The sequence below is a fragment of the Argiope bruennichi genome, chromosome 7, assembly GCF_947563725.1.
Source record: "Argiope bruennichi chromosome 7, qqArgBrue1.1, whole genome shotgun sequence".
NCBI classification, from domain to species: domain Eukaryota; kingdom Metazoa; phylum Arthropoda; class Arachnida; order Araneae; family Araneidae; genus Argiope; species Argiope bruennichi.
In genome coordinates, this window is record NC_079157.1 from 37,170,892 (window position 1) to 37,184,912 (window position 14,021).

General features: G+C 31.0%; 1 protein-coding gene across 9 annotated transcripts in view; it reads right to left on the minus strand.

The window, feature by feature from the left end:
* Positions 1 to 14,021, minus strand: part of LOC129975866 (FYN-binding protein 1-like) — a 98,818-nt gene that overhangs the window by 15,714 nt on the left and 69,083 nt on the right. For all 9 annotated transcript variants that reach the window (XR_008785053.1, XR_008785051.1, XR_008785052.1 and 6 more), the window contains exons 3-8: positions 11,827 to 11,962; positions 8,348 to 8,505; positions 7,816 to 7,841; positions 7,609 to 7,658; positions 5,942 to 6,083; positions 1,812 to 1,974 (exon numbers count right to left, since the gene is read on the minus strand). Coding sequence is in view for 6 of the 9 variants with exons in the window: in XM_056089118.1 (XP_055945093.1) it covers positions 1,812 to 1,974; positions 5,942 to 6,083; positions 7,609 to 7,658; positions 7,816 to 7,841; positions 8,348 to 8,505; positions 11,827 to 11,962 (675 nt within the window). In the remaining 3 variants the exon portion in view is untranslated. The remainder of the gene's footprint in view (positions 1 to 1,811; positions 1,975 to 5,941; positions 6,084 to 7,608; positions 7,659 to 7,815; positions 7,842 to 8,347; positions 8,506 to 11,826; positions 11,963 to 14,021) is intronic.

Genomic DNA, 14,021 nt, shown 5'->3' on the forward strand with positions numbered 1-14,021 from the left:
GGGAGAGAGTATTTCTTGTAATGGCATAAACATATACTATGAAAAACAGGGTGCCAGTGATAGCATTTCATATGAATGATACCTTGCATGAATATTTGCTTTGACGTTCTTCTGCCATTACTTTGCTATTTTAACATCTTTTAAAAGTAATAACTTTTGACGAAACACTCTAAATAAACATTTTTTTTAACATTATTAAATATGAAAGTAAATTAACCACATTCCTTTTGATCTATAAGCCATTTTAATAAATAGAGATTGCTATTTCTCATTTCGTTATTTGAAAGATCCTTATTCTGTATTTAAAAAAAGATTTTTAAAAAATAAGTTATGCATATTGCATATTGCTGCTTAACTGGTTACTTAAAACAATAGCAAATCAATATAAAATGCGACTGAAGAGTTTTAAAACTATGTGGATTAAATGGTAGATTGAGTGTTCCTATAATTAAACAAATTTTACATGGTTCCAAAAACCAAACAAAATACAAAAGAAGTTTCAAGTCGATTGATTATTCGTCACCTCGGAGATTTCTTGTTATGATTGTTTCAATCTAGATTGCTTCTGTGGCATCAGAATGAATAGCATTTTGAGTTTAGATTTCGGCTCACTGGCTATTTCGGTTAGCATAAGAACGGTGATAAATTAATTTAGTAATTACCACTAGAAAAATTACAACGTTCGGCGAAAAATAATAGTAGAAACATGCGATCTATTTACTTTTTAAAAAAAGTTATGGAAAAGATAAAACAGGGAATTTTAAACGCAGACGATTTTGGGAAAATATATTAGTAAATAATAAGTAATTCAAGATGTAATGACGGGCTCTATGCATCGGGTCCTGTTGATTGCCAATTTTAGCGCAGTAAAATGGAAAGATATTTTGTTTTCAAAACAATGGATACTATTACAGTACACTCCCGAGTATCCGGCCTAATGTGGCGGACGGGAAGGTCGGATAGCAAAAAAGCCGGATAGGCCGGATTTCTATGGACTCATTTTTTTGCCCACCAGAAAAAAAGTTTTTTATACCAAAACTCACTGTTATAATACATATGTTCCCACTTCTTATTAAATACTAAATTCTCCATTTATGTGAAGCCATGTAGAATGTAAATGCAGCTCGATGAATCATAAAAGCAAATGTCGGTAACATGTCGAGTTTAAATAGAAGGCTCTGTACTGGTAGTTTATATATATTTATATACTGCAGTGTACGTTTCAAGAATTTCTTTGAGAAAAAGTAAGTTAAAGGCAATAAAAAATGCTCAGATTTTAATATAAATTCTGTGATCCTTAACTTAAATGCAAGAAACATAAACAAAATATTAACGTAAATCGTAGGCCTAGTTCTTAAGAAAATTGACACAATAAGATTTTATTTTTCACTGATTTTATATTGCACAGATATGAAAAGATAAGAGTCAAAACTCACAGTTTCTAATTTGTGAAAAAGGTCCTTAACAGATGACTGCTTCGGCATTTTAACTCGAGCATTGGCAACATTTCCAAGGCGTACTTGGAAATGTTGCCAATGCAACGCCTTGCCTTCCTCTGTAATTATGATTAAAGGAAACTGGGCCGGATAGCACGGAAGCCTGATAGTCGCGAACCGGATACTCGAGAGTGTACTGTAATTCTACTTGAGTAGAACAATAATTCCTTTAAGAAAAGTTGGTAAATTAAATCCTGAATAAAATAAATTTTTGATTACTTTGGGGTCTTCATTACAGAACGAAAGAGAAAAATTATTATATCGAGTGAGTTAATGTCACCGTTCGTCTGTGAGCGGCAAGCCGCAGATACTTACTTTTACCCTTCTCGTTTTTGACCAGCCACCTTCCTTGAGGATTTCCTTCCATTCGAAGAATGAGCACTGTCTCCCCTCTCTTGACTGGAAGATCCCCACTTCGGCTGCCACGACTATCCATCTTGACCAACCCGTCATCGATCGGGATTTCATCTCCGGTCAGCTGCAAACGGACACAACATAAAATGCAATTAATTCATGTTCCCATAATAAAGTTTATTTAGTGATATTAACGTCCTGTTTTTAAAGCGTTGTATATTTAGTTTTTGATATATAATGATTGATAAAATTATCTATGTTATCTTACGTTACATCATAGGTCAGTGCAAATCGTAAATAATAAAAATCTCCAAAGCTCTCTAGCATACTTTCTGATAAAAATGTTATCCCCGCAAAAAATTGTGAACCTTTTGTAAGGCAGAAAATGCTCTTAAATCTTGTATGCAAAGGTTCGTGAACCCCTTACATGGGCATTTGCATACATGAGTTACGAAACATTAAATTTAAAAGTGAATTTTTACTAAATCTATCATTTCATCGTTGGTGAATGTTTGGGGGATTTATCCCTGACATGCGGTTAAAAGTATTCAAAAATCGAATTTATGTCCTACATGCGTTTTACCCAACTGATTGAAACAAAAATTTGAAGGAGAGAGCTACACTTGTAGTCACAAAGACACATACAAAATTTGATAATATTTAGATCATTGCGTTTTTAAATTATCGCGTTTGCATGTTTCTAAAAATACAGAACGACAGACAGTCAACTATTTGTTGGTTTTAACTCAAAATTTGACAGGTGTCTACATTATATATATATTAAATTAAAATACTGAATTTTATTTATCTAGCTGTCTTTGTTTTGTAGTTTTCATATAAACTTATATTCGAACAGTCAGACAGACTGAATGCCTCTGAATGGATTTTGCTCAAAATCTGATAGAAATCTATAAATTCGGTGTAACGATGCAAACACGATAACTCAAAAATGGCAAAAGCAATATAGATGAAATTTGGTATATAGAGTTATCATTATAAATGTATATCTGTGGCGAATTTAGAATCGAATCGATCAAAGTCTGCGAGTATGCGAAACGTATAATTCAAAAATGCAGCGAGATAAATAAAATATGGAGTCATCTTGTGCTCGAAAATGTAAATCTGGGTTACATTCCAGATCCAATGAGTGAATTCCTAGAAGAAAGCTATCCAAAATGCATAGTGGGAGATAGCATTTATGCTTGTGAACCACAGTGATCTTCCGGATTTATCGTCTTCCAACCTTTGTTCCTATACTATTTCACTTCCAATATAGGTTCAGTTCAATTTAATTTAGTTATATTAACGTCCCATTTTAAAGCAACACTAGGGTGATTTGGAGACGGGAGCTCGTAATTTTGAACGGCGGTCAGATGACGAGGAGGCACTTGAGCCTCTCCAAGCTACCACACCAAACCATTTACATATACTTACATATCATACGCATACGAAGTATACATTTTCTTTGTATACTTTGTATGCGACAGAGTAAAAAAGAAAGGGATAGAACACAATTAAGCAATTTACAAACTTAATGTTTTATACAAAAGTAAAGAACTCTGATTGCACTAAGTACGATAAAAAAAAAGAATATTACTCTATATAATTAATAAAAACGAGTAAAACAAACCGAACATAAAAAAAATATTTTATGAATATTAGATTTCCGCCTAAAATGTCTATGGGCGTTTTGTATATTAAATCAGACATTAAAATACATGCTTTATATACGTTATTAGATTACGTCAGTACAACTGAAAGCATGCATAACTACACATATAAAAATATTTTTCAAAGAAAGGATTTTTTTTTTTTTTTTAACATTTCAGTTTTTACATTTGCTACACCTTCCGATGAACGAATGAAAGAAATTGTTACACCTTCCGTAATGAACGAAAGGAAACGAGCAAACAGGAAAATCGTGTTTCACAATCGGTTCGAAGCATTAAAGCGCATGATTACTTGTTTTTTAATATAATTTTAAAAATTTTCTCGCGCATTCTCTAATAAAGGTGATATCTCCTTCTACTTCGCATAAAATTGTTGACCTTGGATAAGGTCATGGATGCCAGTAGAGTTCAGATTCTTTATTTTCCCGCACGAGAATTATTTCTTATAATAGGAATGAAAATTAGAACTTGGTTCACAATCGGTTCGAAGAGTTTTAAACCTCGCATTAGAGCGCATGACGGCTTGTTTATTAATATACTTTTAAAAACATTCTCGCGCATTCTGTAATAAAGGTGATATTTCCCTCTCCTTCGCATAAAATTGTTGACCTTGGATAAGGTCATGAATACCAGTAGAGCTCATATTCTTTATTTTCCCGCACGAGAATGATTTCTTATAATAGGAATGAAAATTAGAACTTGGTTCACAATCGGTTCGAAGAGTTTTAAACCTCGCATTAGAGCGCATGATTGCTTGTTTATTAATATAATTTTATAAACTTTCTCGCGCATTCGCTGATAAAGATGATATCTCCCTCTCCTTCACATAAAATTGTTGACCTTGGATAAGGTCATGAATGCCAGTAGAGCTCAGATTCTTTATTTTCCCGCACGAGAATGATTTCTTATAATAGGAATGAAAATTAGAACTTGGTTCACAATCGGTTCGAAGAGTTTTAAACCTCGCATTAGAGCGCACGATTGCTTGTTTATTAATATAATTTTATAAACTTTCTCGCGCATTCGCTGATAAAGATGATATCTCCCTCTCCTTCACATAAAATTGTTGACCTTGGATAAGGTCATGAATGCCAGTAGAGCTCAGATTCTTTATTTTCCCGCACTAGGATGATTTCTTATATAGGAATGAAAATTAGAATTTGGAAGTTAGTTGTATAGCGCTTGCAAAGAGTAGTTGAAAAATATCCATCTCTGGGCCGAATCTAGCGGGCGACCTTTGACGATTTTTTTGGTGATTAATCGATGACATGCGATTAACACATAAACAACAGAATACCAAATATGTACTTCGGACATTTTTTTTCACTACTGTTTGAAACGAAAATTCGATATAGAATTACAATTGCAGTCATAACATACCGATTATCTTTTATTCACATTTTAATGTTTTTGAGTTATTATGTTTTCTTGCGTACTAGGAGTACAGATAGACAGACGATCAAACTTTTGACAGATTTAAGTAAAAATTTCATAAGAATATACAATTTAGATGCTAAAACTGAAAATCAAATTTAATTTACATAATCAGTTCAGTTTTTGAATGATCACGTTTACATACATGCAAAAGTACAAACCGATAGACGATCGGACTCCACGCGGTTCCAATGCGATGCGAATCTACATTTTCAAAGCTAAACATGTGCACCAAATTTTACTAACCTAGATTTGTACTTATTACAGTTACAATCAGTTGTATTCGGATTGCAGGATAGGCAGATTTTTTCTGAATAGATGTCAATCAAAATTTAATTATATATTCAAATCTATAAATTTGGTGTTAAGTCTATATCATAAATCTCATCAAGCTAGCTTAAACCATTTTTGAGTTATCTTGTTCACAAACGGAAAAGCATAATAACATTTTTTTTTTTAACTTAAGGAGGTGTCAAAATCTCGAGTTAGCATTTTTTGGCGATTACAATACATTTATCATTGGATACAAGAAAATAAAAATAAAAATTTAATTCAGTATTCCTAGCAACTTCAACACTAAGTTTCAATTTCTAGTGTGAGCATATTTGGATCTTATTTTCACACACACAAAAAAAAATAACAGTTTAGTTTAGTTATATTAACGTCCCGTTTTACAGCAACACTAGGGCTATTTTGGGACGGACCTCGTCATTTTGAGCCGCGGTCAGATAACGAGGACGACACCTGAGCTGGCACTCCCTCCCCAAACTTCCACACCGCACTAGCGGAAGAATAAAAAATAACAGCAGATACATAATTTTAAAAAAATTCTTTGATAAAATTATAGAACACCCAATTTTGAAACCCAATCGTGAAAAATGTTTTTAAAACACTATATTGCGAGTCTATTTCTATTGTCTGAAACTGTATGATACGCTTCGTTTGATATATTCTGCAATAACAATAAGAATTTTAATCAGCACTTACACCGAACTTTCTTTTGAGTTTCTCCATCTCCTTCTCTCTCTTTTCTCTCTCCTTCTGCTCTTTGCGCAGCTTCTTTTCTTCTTCGCGTCGCAGCTTTTCGATTTCCTTCTTGTTGTTGCTGTAGAGTGGAGAGCCGGATTCCCTGTCGAGAAATAGTAAAGTTTAGTTACATTGTCAGCTGGTGTAATAGAGGTTTTAATAAAACTTTACATAGATGAGAAAATATGAGTAAATCAAATGATATATATCTAACTGCAGGGTGGTTATAATTAAATTTAATTTTTTTCCAGAAAAGGCGCAATCTGGTGGACATTTCAAAACTTTTTTTTTTTTTTTTTTTTTTTTTCGAAATTTCGTGAGTGCATTTCGTGTATAGTCAGTTATAAGCTTCACATGACTGTTCCAAAGGGCAATAATAAGTGTTTGGAAATCCCTTTTTAAATTCTTTTTTAATAAACATAAGTAGAAAAGATCGATATATTAATAATAGTGATACTAGAATTAGATTTAAATTCGAAGCTTGGAACATACCAAGATGGCTGTTATATGAATGTTCTATCAGTAATAATACCTCAAAATAATTTTTGCACTGAACAAAATATGTTGGTGAAAAGGGGCGGGACTTTTATTTTTATTGCAGAATTATTATAATGTGATTTGTGTCACTGTTAAGATATTGCTTAATTGATAATGTAGCCGTGAGCAAACTTTAATTTTTAAAAAAATTTATTATTAATTTTCCTGTATTACATGAAATTATTCAAAACATATGCACTTTTTCGATTAAAAAATAGAAAGTCAAGCATTCTAGGATTAATTTTAGATAAATCATTTACATATAACTTCCGCAAAATTATCTGATATTAAAGCCGTGTTATTTTAATTTCCTTACTTAAAATTTATTTATCGTCTATCTAATGGAGAAAGTTCATTTCATCATAGCGATATTATATATATATATATATATATATATATATATATATATATATATATATATATGATTCATCTATTAACTTTCGCGATACTGTAGCCACTTTTTTTATTTGTCTTGCAAACTACACAGATATTAAACAAAATATTTCTTTAGTTTTCAACGATGAAAGAGCATCACGCTATTAAATATTTGATGAAACAATGAAAATAGTTTTATCGCACATGAGAGAAAAAATATTTTTGAATGAAGAAATTACACTAATTTAGCGAAAATTCGTACAACTATTGAATTAATATCAGTTCGAAGACAATTTGTCAAATTTTCAAATGATAGAAAATTAATTTTTGTATAACGATATTTTCAGAAGCTATCACGGAAAAAACGTCCAAATTTCACACAATTTTTAATTACTTGAAATTCTAAACAAAATTTTAGAAGAAAAAAATCCGTTCCGAGCTGTATATTCTCACCCTTCAGAGTATATATGCGCCAAGTTGGTAGTTTTAAGTCAAACCTAAGTAAGGCCTGTATAGTGCCCACACACACACACTTTCATCTTTATTATTCGTAAAGATCAAAAAGATATTTGCAAATTTGCTGAAAAAGAATTTCGCTTAAGCGAAAAACCAGACTAAATTAGAAGTAAATTTTTTTTTCATTAAAATACAATACGAAAAAAATAATCAATTTTTTAAAGAAATAAAATATTTGTAATAAAATGAAAACAACTCACTCTGAAAACACGTCGCAAGGCATGACTTCATAAAATTCGTCGTCATTCACCTATAAATGAAATTTCACGGATTACTTTTCATTTTTTTTTTCTAATTACGAAATTTATCATGAAAATTCCAACCATTCTATTCAGATTCAAGTAATAAAAAGTTCATAATAAATTGTACAAAAATTTTCAATGATATAAAATTAAAATAGTTCTTACTTCGTCAGCATCTTGATATAATTCCTCTAAAAAGAAAAAAAAATTATTATTAGGATTCAAATATATAAAACAACTTATGAATACATATGCAAAATGACTTTAAAAAATCTGATTCCGTAATATCATGCAAAATAAATTTTAACTCGCATACATTATTATATATCAATATACTTGACATATTGCTGAATTTCGCATTGTAAGATTATTCATTTTCACTTCCGTATTTCCTGTCTTGATTTCTACAAACGTCATCTGTAGAAGCAATAAATGCAGAGTATCTTAACTAGCAAGAAATGAACGCCAATATTATATATCATGATTAATTAAATTCACATATAATTCTGTTGCTGTTAAACAAAGAAATCATGATGGCCATGAAATTTCATGAGACGAAAGATTGCAACGCCATCTATCAAATGAAGTTCGAAATATCATTTTTAATAGATGAGTATTTAGGATGACTGATGTTCTGGTATGTTGCCATAATATAAACTTTTAGAATAAATTGCATATTAGTTTGAAAGAAATATACCAGTTGAATTGTGAACATTTGGCTGCAGGTATTCAGAAGGGCAGGGCGGGGGTGGATCTCTGGGTTTCAGCGGTGGCGGCGACATCAAGCTTTCCTCTGAAGGTTCAGCGTCGTTGTACAGCTCTTCTGCCGCTTCTTCTTCTTCTGTATATTCGGGTCTGAAAAAGATTTCCGTATTATTTTTAAAACTTTATTTGAAGTAAGAATGGAAAATTCATACATCATTTGTCTTCAAGAGATGAAATTTAAGATCATCTTATAATAGAAGAAAGCGCATGAGAAATATAATCATTTGTATTTTGTGGACGGACGCAGCTACAGTCATTAAAGTTGTGCCTAGGCTTAGTAAAATGAATATACTTCACACAACGAGAACACTGTACAGTGTACACATATGTAATTTCTTATTCCTAGATACAACTTTTATAAACGCGACTATATATGATACTTAAATTTAATGATTGCATAACTTACATTCTTTTCATAATGATAAAATCGAAATTATATTTATTGTGAGTCATAGAAAGAGAAAAAAAATTGGTGTAAAAATCAGAAGAAATAAATTTTGATGTTGAACACACTAAATATAATTTACATTTATTGTTTATACTTTAAAATTGATGCTTTATAGATTCATTAAATAATAATTATATGGCACAAGTTATTCTAAGTTCAATTTAAATTCTTTTAGAATCATTTTCAGAATAATTTAAACAATTCAAAGTAATTAAATAATTTAAACTTTTTTCTAAGCACTTATTATTAAAATGTTGGAAATATAATTAGTATTTCTAACATTTTAATTATAATTGCAATATTTAATATCAGTTAAAATTGTCTTTTTCATGATTTTTAAGGAATTTGTAAGTAGTTATATCCGATTATATCCCTTTATACTTGCATATATATTTTAAAAGACTCAAAAATTTCAGACAATCTTAACTTGCAGAGTAAGATGCGAAAGGTGTAAAACAGCGATTGGTTCATAATTTGTACCAAACAATCGACAGCCAAGCATGGCTAAAATTCAATAAATTCAGTGTGAAATATATTAATAAATAACCGTTTAATATATATATGTAATGATATCTCTAAATCTAATTTAAACTTAATTAATTTCCTAATTTTTATCTTAATTTTACACATATTAACTTCATTAGCAGGGGTGTTTGTGGGACCCCAAAAAATCCCCTGAAACTTTTACGGACTTACTACCGACATTTTGGAGTTTCGAGAAGGGGGGGGGGGAGAAATGAAAAATTACGATTATGAAGTATTGAATGACCTAATTATAAAAGTTCAATTAATTACTTTTTTTGCAAAATTAATAACCATTAATTTTGCAAAATTAAGACCTTTGAACCCAGGTCACGTGATCGCACATCTGGTCGAACGAAGTCTCTCCCTTTTTTTTCTACCGCGCCTACTTGCCGAAAAGAATCCAGAAGAGAATGTCCGAGAACCGGGGGAATGAGTCATAACTCGCAATAAGGAAAGAACAAAAAAGAAGTTTTTTCCCCCTTTTCACGCATTATCACTGCCTTTGGAGAAAGAAAGGAAAAGTTTTCACCACACACGCTGACCTTGCGTTTTCTGCTTTCAAAGCAAACAAAATTACCCAGATCAAAATAAATAATTCATTATTATTCCTACTTCCTTTTGAACGACGATCCCCGGAATTTCCGGGTATCGAAGTTCCAAATCCCCGGAATTCCGGGGTTTCCCCGGAGCACAAACACCCCTGCATTAGAAAATGTTCTCTGATTTCCTGATCCAATTCCTACTTTTATATTTAATTAATTTTACACGAGCTCTGTAAAACTACTGAAATCGGCAAGTTCCCACACTCCGAATAAAGGGATAAAAATCAAGCTCCACAAATTCTTTTAAAAGATACCTAAAAGAAATTCCCTTTCCTAAAACGACACATGTAAAACAATCACTATCAGAATCTCATTGTATGAAATCGACGGGGATAAATTTTTCGCTCTCGTGTTGTGATGTAGATTGATGTATCACGTCGCTTCTTTCTTGTACATATATTATGCCTCCTGGATGGTATAAATAAATATATATATAAATGATACAGCTGTTTCATTTTGTCAGGCTGACGTAATGACTAACTTTTATTGAATTAATAATTAATTTAAACCATTGCTTTCGGTAAATTTCTTCCGAAATTTATCAAAAAATATCCTAACATATGCAGAAAAATCATTTTAAAGCTTTTTATAAATGCAAATAAAAAAAGATCTTTAAAATTATATCAAAAGTAATTTATCAAAAAATAAAGTATTTTTTCGAATTTTTTTGTTATTACCTTGAAAATAAAACAATAGACAATAAATTCAAAATGAAGATATTTTGACTTCAAAATTTGGCTAGTGTATAATATATCCGAGTTGAAAATCGTTTAAGAATTAAGAAATATATATTAACTTGCCAGACAAAGATAAAAAGGAATGTGTTTAGTTTCGCACCACTGTGAAGTGTAATTATCTAATGAATAGGAAACTGGAAGTTAACGAGTTAAGGTTTCAGTATAGTATTATAATCATCAGCATAAACTCGATGCGATGAAGTGAGTATTCAATGGATTTTCATGAGTGTCACGCCAGTAGCTATCAGTTCAGCATATTGTCAATATTTTTAATAGGATTTCACAATCAATCTTTTAAAAAAAATTTCTATTTAAAACATTATTTTTAATCATCTAACAACTGAATAGATAGTCCCAAAATTATTATAACTAATATAAGCTAATATACAATTAAATAAAAAAAACAGACGACTACAAAAATCACGATTCAATGCTACAAAACTGTTTCTAATTTTACTTTTAAAAAAAATTGATAAGAAAACAAGCGTAGGAAATACATTAACAATCACAAAAAAGAAGGAAAAAGATAAAAGATAATTATTTACAAAATTATGCAGTGAAAAATATACACAAAATAAAAATAAAAAAGAATGTTTAAAATTCATGGCAAAAATTAATTAAAAAATATTTAAAATTTGTGGAAAAATTTAATCATATACTTATTAATTAATTTAGAACTCAAAATTAACTTATTTTTGAATATATTTTAGCTAGTGTAATGTAACCAATCATTTTCGTTGCATTTGGAAGTCAAATCTTATTATATCGTCTGCGCTTATTGATGGCCGCCTCGCCGGCACAGAAGTTGATGCACTTCTATGGCTACACTGTTTATGAGGTAATATTCAAAAAAATTGTTTGGATATAAGATGAATACCTAAAAGGAAACAAAAGCTAAATGATGCGTAGCTGAAGGATTGTTGGACATCCAGAAGGGCTTTTCCTTTCCCAAAATCGCAGGGGGGAAAAAATGAATCAATAAACGCGATCAACAAGCAGTAGAATGTCAGACAAATATAACATTGAAATTGACTCAACAAAGGACTTGCAAAGAAAATAGGTAGTCTTCCTATAGGAATCTACCTAAAAAAAGACTTACATGAGCGAGACAGGCCGCTTGTGTTCCTCCAAGACTGTGTCTTCATACAGCTCTTCGATTTCTTCCCTGAGCGACAGATTAAGCCGGCCAGCTACAGGTGGTAGAGGTGGAGGGGTGTGGGGTCTCGGCGGGCAGGCTGCGAGAGGGAGGAGAATACTTGTTAGTAAAAATCTTCAACCAATTATAATGAGAGTTATCCTTTAGAACATATTTCAATATTTACAATTTTTTTTAAAGACAGTAAGTAACAAATGGAATGAAACCACGACGATTTAAGTCAGAAAAATTTATTTGTTATATGCACAATCTTCTGGATATTACAATGTACTTGACCATTTCAATTTAACTAGTCGAATGAAATGAAATGAAGTGGCAGTCGCGATTGCGGATAGGTAACAATATCTGCTCCCATATGACGTTGCTTTTCATTCACTAAGGCAGTAGTTCCACTGGAAATTACTTTATTCATTGGGAAAACAATTAATAAAGGTTTTGCAGAAGATCCTTGCAAACTTCAATAGAATACCAGACATGCAAAAACAAATCGTTTTGACAATAGAACATGTGTCTCATGGGGAAAAAGATGCACCAGATAATGAGTCCAATACAGGCTTAATGGAAAACCAGTTTAAAATAGCATGTCATAGTGATATGTATTACAGCATTACAAAATTTGCAGTTTGAGAGATGTAGAGCAAATAGGACATAGTATTAGTTACAAATTTTGAAATAATTAAAGTAAGTATTCAAAAGACTAATCCATATGAAGCTATCTATTCTTCGCATGGTGCTATTTATGCAATTGTGTTATTATGCTAGTGTGAGTTACACTAGTGTATTGCATTAAACCTAATTTGTACTATTTACTTGGTTTAAACTTTCCTTTTACTTTACTGATAAAGAGCCTTGATGGTCCTTTGAGTTTCAGACCTTGCATTCTATAGTAAAAATAAGTTGTTATTGTAACCTAATATATTCTTAAATTTTGCAACATATCTTTTAGGACATATCACGTAACATAAAAAAATATATTTAAAGAGGCAAAGAAATAAAACTTTGAAAGCGAAAACTAAGAGCGACTTCAAAGAGAAAGGCTCCATGATAAAGCTATTTTATGATGTATTTTCTACACAACAACTTTTCTTAGTTAGTCATTAGCTAAAAGAACGACTTTTCAAATTAAAAAAGACAAAAATTGAATTGAAATTCAAATAATTATTTAAAATCCCACGATTTTTTTTAAAAGAGTGTCTTACAGCAAACTTATCGATGTATTTGATTTCAAAAACAAAGCGAAATTATACTAAGATTGCTGTTTTTACAATGCAATTTTTTTTTTTTTGTTGATAAATATGAGTTTTTGTATTTATGTTTCTTTCAAAAAAAATTACAGAGCAGCATATCCCTGTAACGTTAAATAAGGCAATGATGTTACAGCATTGTGATTTTTCTAATGTCGCAATGACATTGACTCTAGTCAAGATGCAACAAAACGTCTCAAGACTTTGACGCAACAAAAGAATGTAAGAAAAAGCAACAAAGGAAGAAGAAAAGTATTACGACTCAACCTCCACTTAACTACTAAAATTGTATTAGATGATTTGCCCAAAAAACATCTTATGAACTATTATGTTAAGAAATTGCCACACGTTGGTGAATACGATTTACATAAAGAAGTAAAATACACACAAAGGATTGTGCTTTTATGGGCTCGTATCTAAGAAAGGTTTATAAGTAGAAACAATATTAAGATTCCTTCAAAGAGACGACCACATCTTTGGTGGTATGCTCTTATAGTATTAAAAAGACAGATAAACTATTTCAAAAAAATTGTAAACAGATACAACAATTTTCTTAATTTAAGTTTTAGAACTCAACATCCATTTAACTGCTACGCTTGCGTTCGATGATTTCACAAATAATTTCTTATTCTTCAACAAACTTCTCTAGATTATAACATCAAAAAGTTACCACACGTAACCAATGGAAGTGGTCTTTCCTAAACTTTCTCGTAAACTCTCCAATAAAGATCTTATCTCCTTTTCTATGCATAAAAGTGTGAACCTTGTGTAATGCCGCGAATACTTTAAATGGCATTGGTGAACGAAAGTTATGAAATATAGATCTCTGTTGCGAATTTAGCAATTTTACTAAATCTATAACGATAATATGTATTTTAGGTTTTTTTTTCCCCG